This window comes from Diabrotica virgifera, chromosome 6 (assembly GCF_917563875.1).
Source record: "Diabrotica virgifera virgifera chromosome 6, PGI_DIABVI_V3a".
Classification (NCBI taxonomy): domain Eukaryota; kingdom Metazoa; phylum Arthropoda; class Insecta; order Coleoptera; family Chrysomelidae; genus Diabrotica; species Diabrotica virgifera.
The window spans coordinates 234083024-234106034 of NC_065448.1; the positions used below are offsets into that span (position 1 = coordinate 234083024).

General features: G+C 32.7%; 2 protein-coding genes across 4 annotated transcripts in view; one reads left to right on the forward strand and one right to left on the reverse strand.

Annotated features, from left to right (window-relative positions):
* The window catches only part of LOC126887302 (chondroitin sulfate N-acetylgalactosaminyltransferase 2), a 1014890-nt gene that overhangs the window by 771278 nt on the left and 220601 nt on the right, over window positions 1–23011 (forward strand). The window lies entirely within an intron of this gene.
* On the reverse strand, window positions 1134–22076 carry LOC126887306 (uncharacterized). The gene is made up of 4 exons (XM_050654733.1): window positions 21959–22076; window positions 18979–19210; window positions 7769–8016; window positions 1134–1375 (listed from the first exon to the last, which is right to left on the reverse strand). The coding sequence occupies exons 1-4, from the start codon at window positions 22001–22003 to the stop codon at window positions 1187–1189; spliced, it is 714 nt and encodes a 237-aa protein (XP_050510690.1). The 5' UTR covers window positions 22004–22076; the 3' UTR covers window positions 1134–1186.

Genomic DNA, 23011 nt, shown 5'->3' on the forward strand with positions numbered 1-23011 from the left:
TTATTACGTATCCAGATCATTTTCCAGACATTATCTGCAAATAAATGTATATTCATAAAAATATAGTAATCTGTAATTTCATACACTATGATTGAAAAGCCAGAGTAATATGTACACGTTTGGTGAACTCATAGACAGAAGTTGACTATATTGACAGATGATTGCTTACAAATTTTATTGACGTATTTTAATTAAATAAATACTTACCAAACCAAAAATACAATATAATATCAAAATAGCTCTTAAAAGAACTGAATTTATTTAAGTAAATACGACTGATTATTAAAATTTATAAAATCCACCGAATCTAACCCAGTTTCACTGTCAAAGTGACAGAAATCGAATCAGTCAGATTATAGTTGACCAGCACGATTACTCGAATAGTAGTTTATACAATCATTATCTCACTGTCAAAGTGACAGAAATCGAATCAGTCAGATTATAGTTGACCAGCACGATTACTCGAATAGTAGTTTATACAATCATTATCTCTACCCTTGTTGAATGTTTTTATAAGAATGACATTAGAAGTACAGAAATAGGGCTTTTCATCGATTGTCATTTGTTTCGAGCTTCTGTCATGTGTCACATAATATTAATATATCTACGTCATACGTCTTTGGTTTGTATCATTGATTTATACCAATAACGTATGACGTAGAGATATTAATATTATGTGACACACGACAGAAGCTCGAAACAAATGACTGTGAATGAAAAGCCCTATAGTCAAGTGTGAGTTTAAATTTTCTACTAAATTAATATAACTACGTTGAACAATTGTATCGCCGTCTCACTCTGTCAATTATAAATATGTAACTGCGTATGTCTTGGATAACGTTTCTGCTTTGTAGACAAAACTTAATAATCTATCTTTCTCGTTTGTTATTTATATAAAAAGGCAGCAAATCCAAAATATGTGCTTGATATGATCGTTCATGGGTATGCTTTAATTTTTCCGGCTGTAGATACAATGCACCCAGAGCGTCTTTATTTGCATTTATAAAAATGTTTCTCATCCGAAATCTTGTAGAGCACTGCTTGTATATAAAAAAAGATGATTAACTTAGTTCCAAAAAGTGTAAGAGACCCAAAAATTACCCAAAAAAAATATTAAAGTGATAACGACTACATATGTTAAATTTTTTTTATTTTTTTGCAAAAGGTCATAACATCTTCTAATAATTTAGGCAGCAGCACATGTAGCAATTTCACCCAAAAGTTTTCCAGTGTTAGCATAGAAGGCGGGTACTTGATCGTGGATGCACTTTTTGCCTGCTGTATGAAGGGCTTTACCGGCATCAATGACGGGTTGGATATCACCTTTCACAGCATCGGGAATCTGAAGGTCAACTTTGAGAATATCCATGGCGACCTGAAAAAAGTATTTTTAGTCAACTCTGATCTTACACCTTAGCAAAAGCCTACAGTCCTATAAGTGTGATTTTATTTATATTGAAGACCTTGGCAAACATCTTAAATGAACTCATAACAATAAAAACAATCTGAATGAAAATCCACTGCACCAACGGTAATAGGCGTATCATGCAGTATCACAATCTAATATAGTGTGTTGGGATAAAGTATGGAACCAAGCAAATATCTTTGAAACGAAAAGATCAATATTTATGAAACTTTGCATGCAAGTACAGTGACGCAAAAGGCATCTGTTGCCATATTTTTTGTTACTACACCACTTCCGGTTTCACCGGAAATACCCTTAACTTGTTTAATTTAAATGGGACACCCTGTATATTTTTGGGGATTTTAAAAGAACTTGTTATTTTTAATTCACTCATACCAAATTTGGTAGAAAAAATTTAAAAAGTGTCTGTAGATAATTTTTTGTATTAATACAACGTAGTAGGAAATAAACGGGTACCATCTATACTGTAGACTAAAATTGTTGTTTACATGCACTGCAGCATGACTTATTTGAATTTAGTATAGTAGGTACAGTTAGTGTTGCCCAAAATCGGTCTTGGTCTTGCAGTCTTGGTCTTGTTCTTGCATTTTCGCAAGACCAAGACCAAGACCAAGACCGCTTTATTTTAGCAAGACCAAGACCAAGACTGACCGTGCAAGACTTGAGCAAGAACAAGACTAAGCCTGCAAGACTCTAGCGTCTTGCAGTTTGAGTGTCGTTTTAGGGAATATAGTAGTTCGGGTATATGCTTAGAGACTATAAGACGCAAAAAAAGGTAAAAAAAATTTGGAAAATTTGACTTATGCGCATTATGAACAGTACAATAAACATACATAGCGAATCAAAATATACATTAACCCTCGTAAGGCGGTGCGGGGTGCAGCTGTACCCCAGACCTCGCTTTCCTCACCTATCTTTTTTAATAATTTTTTTTTATTTTTGTCCATTTTTTATTCGCATTAAATTCAATTCTAAACACATTACACCCATTACAGCATCTAAAACGTTTTACGTTTACGTGATTTTTTAGAAAAATGACTGTATTGTGCAAATGATGAAAATTTCATATCCTGAATTGGACATTTCTGGTGTTCCACTTGGAGCTAACAGAGCTACGGGACAAGGTCGGTATTACTTATGTCAGCGAAAAAAGACCGAAAGTCCGCACGTTACTGTATTTTGTGTAAAAACTTTGTGTTGGTCACTCTGTAAAAAATTTCATGTGTTTATCTTGCAACGATAATATTTTTTTTAAGAAGAAATGGGTACTTTGTTTGTAAAATTATGTTTCATTCTATAATAAACAAGTCCTAATTATCTTTCAAATCAATTTTCCCGACGTTCACATATAAAAAATGGATATACTGATGGGGTGAAAATGCACCCCGCACCGTTGTTTACGTAAGAATCTAAGCACCGCTTTACGAGTGTTAAAAGAACACTTGACATATTTATTTGACATGTACTCAGAGGTCATAATAAATTTGTACAATGTAAAAATAAAATATTTTATAATACATACATTCTTTCTTATACCTATAGCAGACGACGCCTTCACTCTGAAATTCACTGTAATTGTCTAGATTTTGAGAATAGGTCCTTTCATAAAATAATCTTGTGTTTTGACGCAGACAGTAATAAATATCCTTTTGAAACTTGTTATGATGTCACCAAAGCTGATATAATACGACACCCACTTAATTGTTTTTCCTTACCAGTTTAAAGACTATCGTAGGTATATAAACTTTTTGCAGAGTGTGCAATTATATCAATGGGTCAAACAAAATACCATTCTAGACAAATGTTCTTTAATACAGTCAAGTTTATGCTATTTATTGGATTTTTTGTGTTTTAACCATGTTTTAGCACATGTAAGGTTATTAAATGGAAATGTTTATTAAGAAACATACTGACTCCCGTTCGTGGGTTCAAACCCCACCCGATGTGAGTTGTTTATACATTTATTAATTTGGTTGGTTTTGTAACTAAAGGCAACAGAATCATGAAAATTTGAACGAAGGGGTTTTAAAGAGTGATCTATGTAATGAAAATATTATTATCTATTTCCTACTTCCGGTTATACCGGAAGTTGCTTATAACTTATTTTTTTGAATGGGACACCCTGTATATTTTACCTACACTTTTAAAATTCTCCTCGATGTCTTCGTTGTTAAAATGTTTTGTAATGTTATATAGGGTAGTTTAAAAGAGAATTAAATTTTTTTTCTTAATTTCGCAGCAATATTCACACCCTGTAGAATTGTAGTAGTTTGACATCCAAAACTATATTTATGTTCAGATGATTTTTAATATAATCTACTATTGTTAAGAATTGTTAGTATACCACATACCACGAACATACGACTCTCTTGGATTATCGCGACAACGAATATTTTACTGTGCAAGTTGTTTATTGGAGTAATTATTAGAACAAAATACTTTCGTACTTCTTATGTTGCATAATAAAATATTCGTCGTCGCGATAATCCAAAACAGTCGTATATTCGTGGAATACACCATATAGCTAAATTTTTAATTTTAGAATACAGGGTTGGTCGAAACTCGGAATGAGTATTTTCTGAGTTTGCTTAAATGGAGCACCCTGTATTTTAGTATTGTAATGATATAATATAATACTTTTTATTTCTTAAGCATTTCCTATACCTAACTGCTTTAGTTTGTGAGTTATTGGTGATTCAAGTCAAATATTATTTGTCACAAAAAATATGTGAAATTTTATTAGGTTGGCCGTGAAGATAAAATGTTCGCAAATAATTCAGTAACAAATAATTTTTCGGAAATAGATACATATTAATTTAGAGTCTAGAGTCTAGAAGTCTAGACTGATCCTAAAAATTACAAATAATTGTTGAGCTATGAAAATACCTACGTTGTTAAGATTGTTAGTGCGATTAACAATTAAGCACAAATTAAGGCAGTTAGGTAGAGAGAATGCTTAAGAAATAAAAAAATACCATAAAATATCATTTCATTACAATACTAAAATACAGGGTGTTCCATTTAAGAAAACTCAGAAAATATTCATTCCGAGTTTCGACCAACCCTGAATACCAAATTCAGCATTTAGCTACACTAATCATTTTTAAAAATAGTAGACTATATTAAAAATTATTTGAACATAAATAAAGTTTTTGATGTCAAATAACCAATTCTACAGGGCGTGAAAACTGCTACGAAATTAATAAGAAAACGTAATTATCTTTTAAACTACCCTATATAATATTACAAAACCTCATATTTCAAAAATAAGACATGGAAGAGAATTCAGAAATGTAAAAATATACAGGGTGTCCCATTTAAAAAAACGAAGTTATAAGCAACTTCCGGTATAACTGGAAGTAGGAAATAGATAAAATAAATATTTTCATTAAATAGACCACTCTTCAAAACACTCCATTCCAATTTTAATGATTCTGTTGTCTTTAGTTCTGGAGATATTTTTAATAGGAAAGTTTATCTGCCTCACCCTGTATGTTAAGTCAAGCTGAAAATGTACCTATACTTTTACGTTGTTCTAAGATCTAAAGTAACGTTTACTTACTTATGTACTTACTTACTTAAGCCGTCCTCTTGTACCTTACGGTGTCGAGGTAAGTGGAGAACTCAGACGAAGTAACGTTTAATAAATAGTAATATGCTAGTGTGCAACTGCGAGACTTGCAAGACTCTTGCTGCAAGACCAAGACCAAGACCAAGACCGGGAGTGCAATACCAAGACCAAGACCAAGACCAGGTGTATTGGTGCAAGACCAAGACCAAGACTCTATAAGTCTCGTCTTGGTCTTGCATTTGGGCAACACTAGGTACAGTCGAACCCGCTTATTGAAATAGCCTTCGTGCCAAGCAAAATTATTCCTATAACCGAGATATTCTAATAACCGATCATTGGTTGCTACTATAAACGTTTCGGGACCTCAAATTTCTATTCCTTAAACCGGGATATTCCTTTAGCCGATATTCTAATAAGCGGGTTTGACTGTAATACTGTTACTGAACTAATTGATAGAAATAAGTTTTATTAAAAATGGTTCATTTAAGAGAAAAAGATCGTATTGAAATATTAATAATAATCGGTTATGGTGAATTTTCATTTTTTTGGCAGTGAATTTTCCAAATCGATGGATTGGACGTAGAGGATTCATAGAGTGGTCCGCTCGTTCTCCGAACCTCAACCCGTTAAATTTTTTTCCTTTGGGGTTATCTAAAATCACGTGTTTACGTTAGGCGACCAACATGCTTGCAGCATTTGAGACAAAGAATAATTGATGAATGTGAACTAATACGTGGAGAAATCTTTCAAAAAGTGACTCACGAACTTATTTATAGGCTTTCACGTTGTCAGGAGGTGAACAGCAAACATTTCAAAATTTGAAATTATTTTTTTTTTTATTTTTATTATCATTGGTCTAACGTAAATTAATTAACCTATTTTTTCACTGTAAAGAGATTTATTTCTTGTTTTAATAGGTTTTTCTTCCAAACTTGTTATGTATGAATTAAAAATAACAAGTTCTTTTAAAATCTGCAAAAATATACAGGGTTTCCCATTTAAAGTAAATAAGTTAAGGGTATTTCCGGTGAAACCGGAAGTGGAGTAGTAACAAAAAATATGACATCACATGCCTTTTGTGTCACTGTACTTGCATGCAAAGTTTCATAAATATTGTTCCTTTCGTTTCAAAGATATTTGCTTGGTTCCATACTTTAACCCAACTCTGCATGTAAAAACAGATTCTGAATATGTAATGAGAAAACGAATGAGTTCTATATTGGGTTTTTGTAAGCTGCCATTTGCCAAAAATTCTGCGATCAGATTAAAATATGTTCCTTCATTGTGGAAAGTGGCGGAAATAGTAATGATACCAAAACCAGGCAAACCACCACATATAACCTCTTCCTATAGACCAATATCACTGCTACCCAAAATGTCTAAATTATTTGAAAAATTTCTCCTCAGAAGATTGCAACCAATTTAAACAAAAAATTAATTCCAAATCACCAGTTTGGCTTTAGGCAGAAACACTCAGCTATAGATCAACTCCACAGAGTCACCGATATTATAGAAAATGCACTAGAGGAAAGAAAAGTTTTTTCAGCTTTATTCTTAGATGTTGCCAGGCATTTGACAGAGTTTGGCATGAAGAACTATTTCATAAATTAGAGACTATTCTTCCAAAATCATACGCAGACATAATTAAATCGTACTTAACTGATAGATATTTCAGAATCAAGCAAGATAATGCTTATTCTGAACTTAAAGAAATAAAAGCCGGAGTCCCCCAGGGTACCGTATTGGGCCAGGTCCTATAACTACTTTATAAATGTGATCTACCAGAATTCGATAACTACTGTTTTGCTACCTTTGCCGACGACACCGCCATATTAGCAGTAGGTAAAGATAACGTAGAAACAGCCAATAAACTACAAAACGCGATGAGCAAATTCCAAAAATGGACTAAGACGTGGAAGATTACATTGAATGAAAGCAAATCAGTACATATTGATTTCACTAATAAAAAAATTCTGTACGCACCAATAAAAATTAATGGACAAGACATTCCTTATGCCAACACAGCCAAATACCTGGGCTTAACCCTATACACGAAGTTTCGCTGGAAAGCCCATGTAAAGAAAAAGAAGAAAGAATTAAATATCAAATATAAAAAATTGTACTGGCTACTGGGAAGATACTCAGGGTTGTCAACGTATAACAAGATTCTAATCTACAAATAAGTTATAAAACCAGTAGGACGTATGGTATGCAGCTATGGGGATGTACAAAAAAGACAAACTTGAAAACAATACAAACTTTTCAAAACAAAGTATTAAGGGGCATAGTTAACGCACCCTGGTACATCCGTAATGACGACCTCCACAAGGATCTACGAATGGAGCACGTCGACAAAGAAATCCGAAAACACACAGAAAGTCATGAAAAAGACTTCTTCTTCACGAAAATATTGAGGCCATCCAGCTCCTGGACAACTCAAACCAGAAAAGAAGACTGAAGAGAACCAAACCTCACGAGTTGGTGTAGTCTGCGAAAAAGCTAATAGCGGAGCATTGCGCGACTAGTGTGCAAGCAACGTGTTGGTGTAGTGCGTGATAAAGTGAAAAGCAGCGCTTTGTGTGAGAGTGCGCAAGCAAAAAGTGCGCCAGTAATAATAAAGACAACTAAAAAGACATCAAAGCGTGACTCTTAGACATTAAGTAGTTAGTAGGATAGGATAGATAAAGAGTTACTCATTGGTCAAAGGCCAGATTGTAGCATTTAGCAAATAAATAAAAAAAATTGCCAGAAACAATAAAAATTTTACACACCTGAAAAACGCAGAGCAAACCAGCTGCATTATCTCCTTCACAATTGTCAATTTCTTCGGCGGCGTCTCTTGCTTGCTTATGGATTTCAGTTAGATCTTTGAGCAAAGGTGCGCCAGTGTTAACCAAAGCGACGACGCTATCTTTTACGCATTTGCCGGCACCTTCGACGAGAGCGACGCGGATATTGACGAGATCAGCTTCGTGTTGTTCGACACAGGAAACCAATTTCTTTCCAGCATCATTACTTTCTACAAAACAAATAAGATAATATAGTAAACATGTTCGATTGAACGCGACACTGATAGATAGGAGTATAAACTGTAATAACGCCTGGTATGTTCAGTTTTTGCGCTAACTGTACATTAGTTGATTTGGTTTGTTTAGATTTTAAATTAAAATTCCTTTCGCTTTTCACATTAATCTTATAACCATCACGTTAACAACACAGTATTTTTCGGTAAGAGATTTTTACCTCGTAAGAGTAACACATCTATATATCCGGCTCGAAGGTCTAGAACGTATAAGCTCGCATGAAGAATCATCATCATCATAACGTAGGGCTACAACCCTGAGTGGGTCCTTGCTGACTGTACAACTTTTTTCCAATTTGTTCTGTCTTCCTTCAACCTAGGGTCAAATGGAATCTCCATTTTCCGGAGATCTGCTTGGATGTTATCTCTCCATCGCATTCTTGGACGTCCGAGTGGTCTTTTCCTATAGAAATCTCCTCCCATACCAGTCTTGCAAGTCTCTTGTTAAGTCTGTGCACGTGGCCTGCCCATATTAGTCTGTGTTTTAATTTCTTGGATAATATCGGCGTCATTGTAGAGTGCTTCTTCTTCTTCACTTGCCATATCAGGCTTCTTGATCTTCAGCAATATGGAATAATTATCCTGCATTCGATATATGAGTCCATTCACGAATGTTTTTCAACCAAGAAACTTGTTTTCTTCCTATATCTCTACGGTCCTCTATTTTGCCTTTAAGGATCAGTTGTAATATTTTATATCAACTTTCCCTCACTCTATGTCCCAGATAAGACATTTTTCGATGTTTAACAGTCTTTAGTAGTTCTCTATCTTTGTTGACACTCCTTAGTAGAGTGCTTATAATTTGATATTGGTTCGGATCCTATACTGGTCTGTGATGATGTCGTGGAGAGATCCGAAAATTTTTTTAAGTATTTTTCGTTAAAATCCTCTTAGGTTTTCTTCGTTTGCTTTCGTCATGGTCCACGTTTCGCATCCATATGTTAGTACAGGTCTGACGATGGATTTATAGATTTTGATCTTTGAATTTCTTGTAAGATTTTTTGATTTTATAAGCTTATCAAGTGAGAATAGACAGCTATTTGCCGATTGGATTGTGTTTTTTATTTCTTCAGTAACATTGTTGTCAGCAGTGATTATGGTTTCCAGATACTTAAAACGTTGTACTCTTTTGAAATTGAAAGTGTTGACCATCACATTTATTCCTATCCTATTTCTTCGTGTCGTTCTATTTATACACATATATTTCGTCTTCTCTTCATTAATCTTCAGCCCTACTACACCTTGTTGAAAATGTCTTTTATGGATAGGATGGAGTCTCCAACGAGATCAATGTCATCTGCGTATATGTACTAACAATACATTTTGGCCTTGAACCGATAGCAAGTCTGTTTTTATTTACACTAAAAGTACTGGAGATAACGCATCTATCCTGTTTGAGTCCACTGTTGATTTCAAAGCTTCCAGACAGTTTATTATCTACACGTACTTTGGATATTTCACCCTCCATACAGACTGGTCATCCGAATGAGTCTCTGTGGTATTGAGAAATCCGCCATGGCGGATCTATACTCACATCCCTTTTCTATAAATGGTCTCAGCGTGAATAGTTGACCTAATGTTGATCTGTTTGCCCTAAAAGATATTCTCCTAGGATATTTTCAGTATAAGGGTTAGTCTACTAAGATTGATATTTGAGAGGAATTTATATGCCGTGTTTAGGAGTGAAATTCCTCTAAAATTCTCGCATTTTGTTTTGTCCCTTTTTATGGATCGACACTGATGTTTTCCTTCTATATTTCCATCTTGCTGCTATCTTTCCTTCGAACCATATATGCGTTATTAACTGTATTAATGAGACATAGTGCGTCTCCCATATTTCAAAATTTCTGCTGACATCTCGTTCGTAATTGGCGCTTTGTGATTTTTCAGCTTATTTAAAGCCTTTTGGTTTTCTTTAAAAGAGGGATTTATAACCGGCATGTCCGCTATGATATAGATCTTTTCTTTGTGCTGTTCTTCCTGTATGATGTTTAGAAGTTCCCTGAAATACCCTTTCCATTTTTCAGTTAGTTCTTTATCGTCGATTATCATATGGCCTTGATTGTCTCCATGAAAAATCACAAACTCAAAATTAAAAATTAAAAAAAGCACACATTAAAAATTACAAAAATTAACAAAACTCAAAATTAAAACGTTTCTTTCGTAATTTCGAGTATATAATATATCCCTAAAAGGCATATGTATCAACACTACTGGTTTGTTGGAAAATATGTCACTAAATTGGTCGATCTGGAACATTTCTCTACCTAAACTTGATTCTTATCGTATGATGTATAGTCTGAAGATCAAGAAGATCAACAGCTAAAGTTCTTAGGGACAAAGAATTCGATGGTAAATAACACTTCATGGAGAAACATGAAGAGCAGAGATTCTGTTCAAAAGATCCTATAACTGTTTTTAACTCATTTATACATAATTACAATAAATTATGCTAACACTAACGCCAAGTCATCCATTTACAGGCCTGGTGAAGATTCAAAAATGCGAATTTTTTTAACACAACTTCATGAATAAACTGCTCGTCAAAAGTTAGGGATATAGAAATTTATGCTGATTTTCATAGTTGATGTTTTCGCAAACAGACGGATTCCGCTATTTTTTTTATCTTAGCCTTTTCTTTAGTATTTACACAGTTGTGCAAAGGTTTACTCAAACTTATTTTTTGTACTTATACCGGGTGGAAGAAAAAATATGTTTTTCTTGTGTTAAGTTTGAGACACCCTATAGGGAGAACTAGGTACAAATGTGAGTATACATCTAAATGATATTGTAGTCTTATGTTTTGTGAACATGCTGTTGTTTGAATGTCCCTGATATCTTTAGGAACAAAAAAAAACAGACGGTTTTGTAATTTAACATATGTTTTAACCGAAACAAAAGTTTGAGACACCTTGTAGGGAGAAAAAGGCAAAAAGGTGAGTATACCCCGATATTGTGTTGTAGTCTCATATTTTTTGAATATTTTATTTTTTGAATTTCTCTGATATCTTTAATAATAAACAAACTAGACGGTATTATTCTTTAATATGTTTTCTATGTTTCTTATGTGTGATGTGACGCATGTCGTCAGTTAAAACATATATTAAAGAATAATATCGTCTAGTTTCTTTGTTATTAAAGATATAAAAAAAATTGAAAAAATAAAATATTTACAAAATATGAGACTACCACAAAATATCGAGGTATACTCACCTTTGTGCCTTTTTCTCCCTACAAGGTGTCTCAAACTTTTGTTTCGGTTAAAACACATGTTAAATTACAAAACCGTCTATTTTTTTATTTCTAAAGATATCAGGGACATTCAAAAACAAAATGATCACAAAACATAAGACTACAATACGATTTCGATATATACTCCCATTTGTACCTCGTCCTCCCTACAGGGCGTCTCAAACTTAACATAAGGAAAACATTCCTTTTCTTCCACCCGGTATAAGTACAAAAAAAAAAGTTTGAGTAAACCTTTGCATAACTGTGTGAATACTAAAGAAAAGTCTAAAATAATAAAAAAATTAGCGGAATCCGTTAATTTGTTCACGAAAGAATCTACTATAAAAATTCAGCAGAATTTTCTATATCCCTAACTTTTGACGAGCAGTTTATTTCAATACTAAGGACTCTATTTTAGAAAGTTATGTATAAGTATAAAATTTTGAAATTTGAGAAATTTTTGAAAAATTTTTTGGGCGTTAATGGGTTAGGCAAGTTTTACACTACTACTAGCAGACAGTGAGACAAATAGACAAAGAAAGATTACGGAAATGTTTGAAATTAATTAGGAACCTGTCATATTTAAAATATACGGAAAAACACCAATTATGTAACTATTCGACCCATCTTACACTTTTTTGCCGTCTTTGTATAGTATAGAAAAGGATACGTGAAATTAACTATATAAAAAAGCTCTACACGTGTGGTCAGAGTAGAAAGAGATAAATCACCAATGCAGAGGCGTACCTACCGCCGTATCAGCCGTATCAATTATACGTGGCCCCAGACATGCAGGGGCCCCGCCATGTCAAAACAAAAATTTCATTTAAAAAATTGAACAAGATATTCTACAATTTCACTATTAAGTCGTTGTGAAGCAATGTGCATTATTTCGACAGTGTTGTGTATTGTTATACTGAATTCGCTCTATCGAGATTCACTTTGACACTGACGTTAGTAATTTCGTCTTTGGAAAGTTCAGTTGTCAGAAGTGACTGGAAATTACTACACAACCAACGCACCTGCTCATAGCCAATATTATTAATAGTAAACAGACATAAAAATAACATAAACCTTACGCCAATCAATAATTATTTATTTACACCATTATAATGTATTGATAACAAATGACAAAATTATTTATTGTACAAAATAAAAATATTTTGTAGAAATAAACTCCACAAAACTTTATGAGATTAGTAGACACTCCCACTATTTCTAATAATTCTTCTTTTTTTTAATGAAAGATTAAGTTGATTTTAACAGTTAACAGTGTGAGGTAGGAATTTTTGTGTTGTATGTTTCCTATTCCGAATGTGTCAAAGTGAATCTCGGTAGAGGGAATTCGGTATATCGGTATTTTCGTGTAATAATATAATCTTTAAAATCAATGGGAAAATCCCAATAGTTGGCTGTATACCATAGTTTAAAAAAAAACTATACAGAAGTAAAAACTTCAAATTGTATTTTGGTATAAAATAGTTTATTTAAAACTTCTAAAAGTCATCCACATGGATTGCAAAACGTTTTCGTTCTGAACAGAACATCTTCAGTGCCTGGAATGAAGTATTTCCACGTTAGATTAAGGCAAAAGGTTAAAATTGTGACTGTTAATGAGAAAAATATGTGGAGAATACTTACATTCCGCAAAGTAGTTGTGACTAGCACACCAATGAAGGTGGTAACTTCATAATATATGGCTTACATTATACCCTATGATAAAATATTGTGACTACAAGCCGATGTTACAAGATTAAAATATGTATGTGCCTAAAGAGCAACATGCTTCCCTGCTCGAAAAAACTAGGTACTTGCCATTTGAATTAGCACAGACCAACTGATGTAAAATGAAAAGGAATGACAAAGAGTGACATGACAAGACAAGGTAAAGTCAATTTTTGGTTACGAACTTCAAAAAGTGTAGTTTTAATTTTTTTTGGATTTTAATTAAAATGTAAAGGTAGGTAATAGCTGATTGAAAATATAATTAAAACTGTTTAAAAAATATGTTGAGAATTTATTGTAAAGTCTAAATAGCAACTCTCTAATCCAGAAAAAAACTTTAGGTTTGTTGGAAATAAGATCGGTATATTTCACGGTTAGAAGCGTGACGTCATCGATTGTAAAATTTAAAGGTGAAAGTTTAATTTGGTATAATAGAATGAGATTTATACTATATGTAAACCATAAATGACCTGAAGTGGAGAGATTGGATGGTAAATAAAGCGGATTTTAATGTAAATGTTATAGATATATGTACTGTTGGTTGTCTAACATGGTGAGGAATGTTTAAATTTGGCTGTATACTGTTATAATGATGATTCTGTCTGTTAAAATTGTAAAGGAAATTGTGGAAAAAATAAAGTTAAAATAACTAAAAGAATACAGATCAAGAGTAGATTACAATATTAAAGAAATAATTGCAAACAATGGAATTAATAAAATAATAATGAATTAGTAACGAAAAGGAAAATAAAATATGTGACAGCAAAATCTAACTACACTTTATGTTGTTTAGGATGGAATAAAATCGTTCAAGGAAAAATACCATGAAGGCTTCCAGCCGCAGTGGTTAATGTGTGGGTGAATAATGGAATGATATCTAATAATATAGGATAAATTATGTGTTAGTGTCAATATGTAATGGAGAATCTAGAATGCTGAGTATCTGAGATAGCGAACTATGAGTTTGATGTGGTATATGGTAGGGGAGTGAACAAACTGAACCAAGTTTGATGTAATCTTAGTGCAAGTTTATAATCTTAAATGACAGAGATGTTAACCAGAATTAAGAATGATGTAAAAGAACTAATATGAAATTGAATTAAAATAGCTGAGTATTGTGGGTTACCTGATATGTAGATGGAAAAATGAAAAAGTGAACAGACTGAATTTAATATAATCTTTATCTATATATAAATTATATTTATGTATTATGTATATCTATTAGCCGCCGCCGGCTGTACCATAAGAACAGAATTTCTTTGTTTAAGCTAATTTTCATTGTCCATTTACCATTGGCTGTGTGTGAGGCACTGTATAATGCAAAATTGCAATTTTGGTAATCGCTTTACTTTTGAATATTTCATTGTTCGGATACCGGCAATAACGTGTACCTAATCAATCTATACTTTATCTATAAATTATATTTATGTATATTTATTTTTTATCTTTTATTTAATATCAAAGTATGATTCTATTTTAAAATAACTTATTTTAAAGCCGAAAGGTGAGATAAATTATTTAAGCCCCCCAATGCAAACAATTGTCTTAAAAATTAAAAAAGCTTCATTTATGGCGATTATTTTGGATACAACTCAACACTTGTCAAAAACTGACCAACCTTCTGTAGTTTTTCAATACGTGCCAATAAATAGTAGAAAACCATGAATATGTCAAAACCTGTGAGTCTTTTTTGGGGTTTATATCAGTAGCTGATTGCAGTGCAGAAGGACTTAAAACTCTTATTTTGAATGGTGTGACAGAATATGGAATTGATTTATTTAAATGAAGATGGCAGGGTCACCATGGTGCACACGTTATGTCCGGTGCATATTCAGGATTAAAAGCATTTATAAAAGAAACTTGCCCCAAATGCAGATTATATTCATTGTGTGGTACATGTATTAAATTTAATTTTAAATGATGGTGAAACACGCGTTTCTGAAGTGTAAATTTTTTTTTGATAATTTAAAAAGCATATATATTTGTTTTAGTATAGTATAGTTGATCCAAAAGATGGCATAACCCAGACATCCAAAGTGAAAGTTATCCTTCAACACCAAATTGTTCTATATGGTCCACACAATGTCCAGAAAAAAGTCACACCATTTTGAGCGTCGGGTTTGGGGGGGGGGGGGGAGAGGGGGGAGAAATCGGTAAATTCGTAGTTTTTTAAGTTTTTCGCCAATATTTCTAAAACTATGCGGTTTAGCATGAACAACCTTCTATACAAAATTGTTCTACATTAAATTTGAAATAAAAAAGGCCCTATGCATAATCTTTCTAAAATGAATGGTTCCAAAGTTACGGAGGTAGTATAGTATAACTGGTCCAAAAAAAGGCCTAACCCAAACATCCAAAGTAAAAGTTTTCCTCCAACACCAAAATGTTCTATATGGTCCACATATTGTGCAGTAAAAACTTACACCATTTTGAGCGTCCGGTTTGGGAGGGAGATGGGAGAGAAGCCGGTAAATTAGTAGTTTTTTTACGTTTTTCGTCAATATGTCTAAAACTATGCTTTAGAGTAAACAATGTTATATACAAAAATGTTCTACATAAAATTTAAAACAAAAAATGTTGTATACATAATTGTTATAAAGTCAACGGTTCCATAGTTACGGAGGGTGAAAGTCGAGGTTTTCGATACTTTTTATATTTTTTGGGCAATATTTATGATATAACTATACCAAAAGCCCAGACATCCAAAGTGAAAGTTATCCTCCAACACCAAATTTTCTATATGGTCCACATAATGTTCAGAAAAAAGTCACACTATTTTGAGCGTCGGGTTTGGGGGGAGAGGGGGGAGAAATCGTTAAATATAAAAAGTATCGAAAATCTCCACTTTTCACCCTCCGTAACTCTGGAACCGTTGATTTTATAACAATTATGTATCGAACCTTTTTTGTTTTAAATTTTATGTAAAACATTTTTCTATAGAACATTCCTTACGCTAATGACGCTAATGCATAGTTTTAGAAATATTGACGAAAAACGTAAAAAAAACTACTAATTTACCGACTTCTCCCCCATCTCCCCCCCAAACCGGACTCTCAAAATGGTGTAACTTTTTACTGAACAATATGTGGACCATATAGAACAATTTGGTGTTGAAGGAAAACTTTTACTTTGGATGTCTGGGTTAGGCCTTTTTTGGACCAATTATACTATACTACCTCCGTAACTTTGTAACCGTTCATTTTAGAAGGGTTATGCATAGGACCTTATTTATTTCAAATTTAATGTAGAACAATTTTCTGTAGAGCTTTGTTCATGCTAAACCGCTTAGTTTTAGAAATATTGACGAAAAACGTAAAAAACTACGAATTTGCAGATTTCTCCCCCTCTTCCCCCCAAACCCGACGCTCAAAATGGTGTGACTTTTTTCTGAACATTATGTGGGCCATATAGAACAATTTGGTGTTGGAGGATAACTTTCACTTTGGATGTCTGGGTTTGGGTCTAACTATACCATACTATTTTGCTAATATTATAAAACACTGGCCAAAGTTAAGTAACGATAAAATCTGAAAAATATAAAATTGCTCTCAAGGAAGTATGTTCCACTAGACGGTCTTTCAGGATTACTGATAATGAAAACTTTGTTTGTATTTAAAATAAATTTAATTTCCACTAAAAAAGATGAACGTGATATGATGCATGTAAAAATATAATAACTGTTTAGGAAATTTACGAATTTATTGATCTTGTAGTCTTTTCTGTTCATCATTGTTTGAAATAATCAACCCTGTTTGTAAAGCTCTACAGAATGAAAACAATGATTTACAGGCACCAAAATTCATTTCATAATTTGATAAACTGAAAAATCAAAGAAATCAAAATTAATTTGATGATTAGATAAAGGACTCTAAAAACCTAGTAAAAAAGTGGGGGTTACCAACTATTTTTAAAAATAAAAGACGAAAATTAATAAAGCGATTTTTTCTGAGTTATCAGAAGATGAGAGGATTTCAGACCTGCAATCGTACCTCAGGATCAATTATTGCAGTTTGAATATGCTGATTTCTCAAACGAAACAAAGATTTCAAAGTCTCTGTTACTTGAATAATACATTTGATATTACAAGTCGAGGAACTTTTATCATTTCCAAATAAAATTATAAAAGGGCAAGTAGAAATACTGAATACTAAATAAAGACATTTTATTTGATCTTTATGAACAGTTTCCTGCTTTAAAAATCTGCTTAGATACAAACTAAAATTCTGAACAGTTAATCCGTTAAAGAATTTACAGAATTACTAATGGTAAAATGTAACAACCTTGCATCCAGTTTTAAGAAGGGAATATCATGTTTTCTGTTTTCAACCCTTCCGGTAACTAGTGACGTAGCTGAAAGAAGTTTTTCAAAATTGAAATTGATTAAAAACTACTTTTTCTGGACTTCTAGAGGACAGGAACGACTATCAGACTTGTCGTTGCTGTCGATCGAAACCGAATATCTAGAGAAATTTAAATCTTCTTTAGCTATGGATGCTTTAATAAATAAGTTTGCCGAACAAAATGCGAGAAAAGTTCATTTTTAAATTATTTGGGTAATATACAGGGTGTAACAAAAATACAGGTCATAAATTTAATCGCATATTCAGGGACCAAAAATAGTTCGATTGAACCTAACTTACCTTAGTACAAATATGCACGGAAAAAAAGTTACAGCCCTTTGAAGTTACAAAATAAAAATCGATTTTTTCCAATATATCGAAAACTATTAGATATTTTTATTGAAAATGGACATGTGGTATTTTTATGTTAGTAGTATTTTAAGAAAAAATTATAATGAAATTTGGACACCCGATAAAAATTGTATGGGGGTTTGGTTCCTTTAAACTCCCCCACACTTTTGTGTACGTTCCAATTTAATTATTATTGTAGAGCCATTAGTTAAACACAAGTTTTTACAAACTTTTTTGTCTCCTAGTACTTTTTTCAAAAGTCAGTTTTTATCGAGATATTTGAATATTTGTCAAATCCACCACATATTTGTATATGGTAAAGTACGGTTATGGAGACTTTGTAATAATATGAAAATTTATTTATGATTTACATTTTTGAGTATATTTTGAACCATATTAAAAAAGAAGCCACATCTCGATAAAAGATGCTTTATCAAAAAAATACAAAGAGGCAAAAATGTTTTAAAAACACTGTGTTTAACTAATGGTACCGCAGTAATAGTCTAATTGGAACGTACACAAATATTTGGGGGGTTTAAAGGAACAAAACCCTCATAAAATTTTTATGTAAACATATTAAAAAAGAAGCCGCAACTCGATAAAAACTGCCTTATTGAAAAAATATTAAGAGGCAAAAAAGTTTTAAAATTATTGAATTTAACTAATGGCACCACAATAATAATTTATTTGGAACGGACACAAAAGTTTGGGGGGTTTAAGGGAACAAAACCCCCATAAAATTTTTATGGGGTGCACAAATTTCACTATAATTTTTCTTTAAGATGTTCTTTCCATAAGAATGCTACATGTCCATTTTCAACAAAAAAACTCTAATAGTTTTCGATATATTAAAAAAAATCGATTTTCATTTTGTAACTTCAAAGGGCTGTAACTTCTTTTGTGTGCATATTTGTACTAAGGTAAGTTAGGTTCATTCGAACTATTTTTAGTCCCGAATATGTGGTTTAATTTATGACCTTTATTTTTGTTACACCCTGTATTATTGGCTAGTAGGAGCATTTGAATTTGTAACTATTCCATATCATTCGTGGAAAAAGGTCCCGCGACAAAGTTTAATACGGGGCCCCTTCGGGACTAGCTACGCCACTGCCAATTGGTAGAAGAAATATCGGCCGACCGCTCAAATAATGGAATGAAAACCTTCCATAGAGCTATTAATCTACCAATGAACAGGCATAATTGCTTATAAAGTGGAACAAAAAGAAGAAATGTTCAGTATATATGTACTTACGTTCAGCAACTTTATCTATAACAACTTTAAGTGCTTGAGCGATTTTAGTAAGCACGGTCCTTGTAACATCTAGCACTTTAGTAAGGCGGTCGTCATACTTGTCAGGGAAAGTGTCGATGAAATTGGGACCTTCAGTAAAAACCTTTTCCATTATGTCTTCAAGCTTGTGCACGACCTTTTTGATGATGTCGACAACACCTCCGTCAGCTGATTGGGTTGGTAAAGCAGCTGCCTGAAATAAAAACAAAATATATCATATAAACCTTGATTACACGTAACGAGTATTGTAACGAGTATTGTAGCGAGACAGTGTTCTCGGCCGAGTGCTCGTTTGGTATAAACATACTAACGAGTACTTGGCCGAGCACTCGACCCAGTCATATGGCGAGACAGTCACTCGGATCTTGTTCTATTTACTAGGCCGGGTCTTCTACCTCCCACCCTTCAGTCGTATACTCACCAATCTACTCGGTATGTGTAAACAACCCTCGCTGTGTAACTGTGCATATTACCACTTCATCAGAGGAGACGACTTGTGGTGTTAATCAATGTGATTTGTGATTCTCAAAAATAGCTAACAAATGAAACTGCAGATAGGACAATAAAGTTTAGTTCAATTCTGTAGATAAGTCACACCCGTGCTTATGAAATTTCAAATCTTTGGAGTATAAAAATAAACAAAAACGTGATGCAACATATGTATCGATTATAGAAGAAATAAATATTGTTCTTCTCATAATCAAAATTATTTAACACTACATTTTGGAAAAAAAAGAGATTCCGCAGAAGGTAAAAACGGCAGTCGTTATGTCAGTAGTTAGGTCAACAATCATGTATAGCCGCGATGCATGGATATTGACGGGGAGAGATAAATCCAGAGGCAATGCTATGGAAGTGAGATTCCTTAGAAAAATAGAAAACATAAAGAGGACAGACATAATACGAAACGAAACCATCTGACAAAACCTAAAACAGAACCAATCAATAAAAAATAGTAGAGAGACAACCTAGATGGTTCGAGCACGTGTCTAGAATGTCGAACGAGAGACCAAAAAAATGAGTATTCGAAAGAAGAGTGTAGGGGAAAAACACAATAGGTAGACCAAAAATAAGTCTAAAAGAAAGTATTGATAATGGAAAGTGCAAGAAATCTAACACAATCAACTATTTTGAATGGGAAATAAGCCACAATTTTACCAAAAAAATGATTTTATTAACGTTTCGACGCCCAAGTCGGGTGTCGTTGTCAAAATACAAAATAATACTAGATTAAACAAAAATGTTGTTGCTTAGCTAAAAATTCTTTTCATAATTTATTTAATCTGACTCATTTATATCGGAAATTCAGGCATGTATTTTAAAGTAGAAGACTTTAAAATGATATTGCCAATATTGATGAGTTGCGTTCCTGGGACGACTTTACTAAAATATAGTTCATTCGATTACATGACATCAATATCAACTCAAGTAGAATTCAGTAGGATGTGGTTACCCATACTAAAAGAGGAACTCAATAGAAAGAAAATACCACGATTAGTGAGTCAGTAACATACGAGTTAGCACATATTTTATATTTTAGTATTATTTATATAATATTTATGTATTATTAATATTATTTATAATTTAAAATAGCATATATTAAAGCCAGAATTTGGTATTAGTTTTGAGAGTAAACTAAATGTAAGCCCAAATTCTTACGATATCGGGATAGTATCACGACGTTTTTTCCTGGTTTTTCCTCGTGATTTACTATAGAATCTCTAGCGCGAGAATTTTACTGCCACCGTTGCATTTGGTTGTCTTTTCATTTTAAAGACAGATCACATGCTATGAGTTTTTGTGGCGGATATTCTTGAGATGAGGTTGATTTCATGTAATCGAATGAACTATCTTTTAGTAAAGTCGTCCGAGGAACGCAACTCATCAATATTTGCAATATCATTTTAAAGTCTTCTACTTTAAAATACATTCCTGAATTTCCGATATAAATGAGTCAGATTAAATAAATTATTAGAAGAATTTTTTGCTAAGCAACAACATTTTTGTTTAAGAGGAAACAGTAACGATTAACAGGTAGAGAAAACGCGTTCCAAGATTGCGGCTGTAATTTTGAATATTTTTTCGAGATATTTGGCACACGTATTCGTAATATAATAAAGAATGGCGGTACAGAGCCCAATTTAAAAAATATGTTAATATGTGGAAGTTACTCTGTAATTAAATACAATATTAAAAAACGAGCCTCTACCGCCATTAAGAAGAACAAAAAAATACACTTTCTTCAAATAAACTTTTTTATCCGATGCCTAGATTTTGTGTCATTTTGGAACTACTAATGAAATAAACAATTTTAGTAGTTCCAAAATGACACTTCATCAGATAAAAAAGTTTATTTGAAGGAAGTGTTTTTTTTTTGTTCTGCTTAATGGCGGTACAGGCTCGTTTTTTTAATATTGTATTTAATTACAGAGTAATTTCCACATATTAATATATTTTTCAAATTGGGCTCTGTACCTCCATTCTTTATTATACTACGAATACGTTGCCAAATATCTATCTCGAAAAAATATTCAAAATTACAGCCGCAATCTTGGAACGCGTTTTTGCTACCTGTTGATCGCTACTGTTTCCTCTTAATCTAGTATTATTTTGTATTTTGATAACGACGCTCGACTCGGTCGTCGAAACGTTAATAAAATCATTTTTTTGGTAAAATTGTGGCTTATTTCCCATTAAAAATAGTTGATTATAAAAATGCAACAAGAAAATAGGTTCGGAAAAACCTAACACAAGAACGGAAAGCATGGAGACAACAATGCACACCTCAACTCCACCAGCCTTACGCCTAAAGGTAGAAAGGCAGGACTAAGCAAGTAAGTTAGTAAATAACATTAAATGAACCTCTTCCCAAGAAAATTTTCCCAAAATAAGATCTTAGTAAAGAAATTCCTAGTATGTATTATAAAATAATATTACTTACTGAAGCCAAAATGATGGCGCAGAAGAAGAGGACGATTTTTGCCATTTTGGTTCGATGTCGCTCGATACTGTAACAGCCTACATGAAGTTCTGTATTTTTATACAACTCTTTGGAAGAAATTATCAGTCCTGATAAACTTGGTAATTTTGAATACAATCATCTTGAAGTAGATCACGACCTGTCTTAATTTAACCTTTGTAGCACGGTCTAATTTTAAAATTCTAACAGGTGGCAACAAAAATAGAAAGTCTTAGAAAAGAACTAATTGTATTCGGGTAAAGATTTTTTCAAAATACTAAAACTAATGGTAAAGGTTATTGATCATTGATTGTCAATGGATCCCCAAATATAAAAAAACCGCGGAGTGCTACCATTTAAACAGTTGCGTTTTTGAAAAAGGGGTGAATAGTACCATTCAACAAGGTGAATTAGGGTGAATTCTATGCACGTTTAGTGCTCATACAGCTACAGAAAAGTTGTTCAGATTAAATTTCCTATCGAAATGTCAGCCTCTAAAGTCAAAAATATTTTTTTTCAAAAAATATATTCAAAGGAGTAGCACAAAAACATCATAAAAACTTTTTTGTCACATAACCTTTTTCTACGGGAATATATTGTTAAGCTCTGTATTTCTCTCTTTTATGAGATTGATGAGCAAATTCTTAATTTAATTAATTACTCAATTATTTTAATTACTGCTTATGTAAACAAAACGAAATTGAAATTAAATTTTCTAATAAACTTTATTCTCAGGGCTATTTTTTTTATAAAATCAATGGGAAAATCCCAATAGTTGGCTGTATACCATAGTTTAAAAAAGCCTATACAGAAGTAAAAACTTCAAATTGTATTTTGGTATAAAATCGTTTATTTAAATACTATCTAAAAGTCATCCACATGGATTGCAAAACGTTTGCATTCTGATTAGAACATCTTCAGTGCCTGGAATGAAGTATTTCCACGTTAGATTAAGGCAATTAAGGATTAGGTACTTGTTTTCTCTAGGTACTAGTTTTTTCGAGCAGGGAAGCATGTTGCTCTTTAGGCACATAC

What these genes read in the sequence shown, in the direction of transcription:
- LOC126887306 (XM_050654733.1), bottom strand. Translation starts at nt 22,003, where the DNA reads ATGGCAAAAATCGTCCTCTTCTTCTGCGCCATCATTTTGGCTTCA. An exon ending in GCGCCATCATTTTGGCTTCA is followed by an intron (nt 19,211 to 21,958) that starts GTAAGTAATATT and finishes TTTTTATTTCAG; the next exon opens with GCAGCTGCTTTACCAACCCA. An exon ending in GTTTGCTCTGCGTTTTTCAG is followed by an intron (nt 1,376 to 7,768) that starts GTGTGTAAAATT and finishes TACTTTTTTCAG; the next exon opens with GTCGCCATGGATATTCTCAA.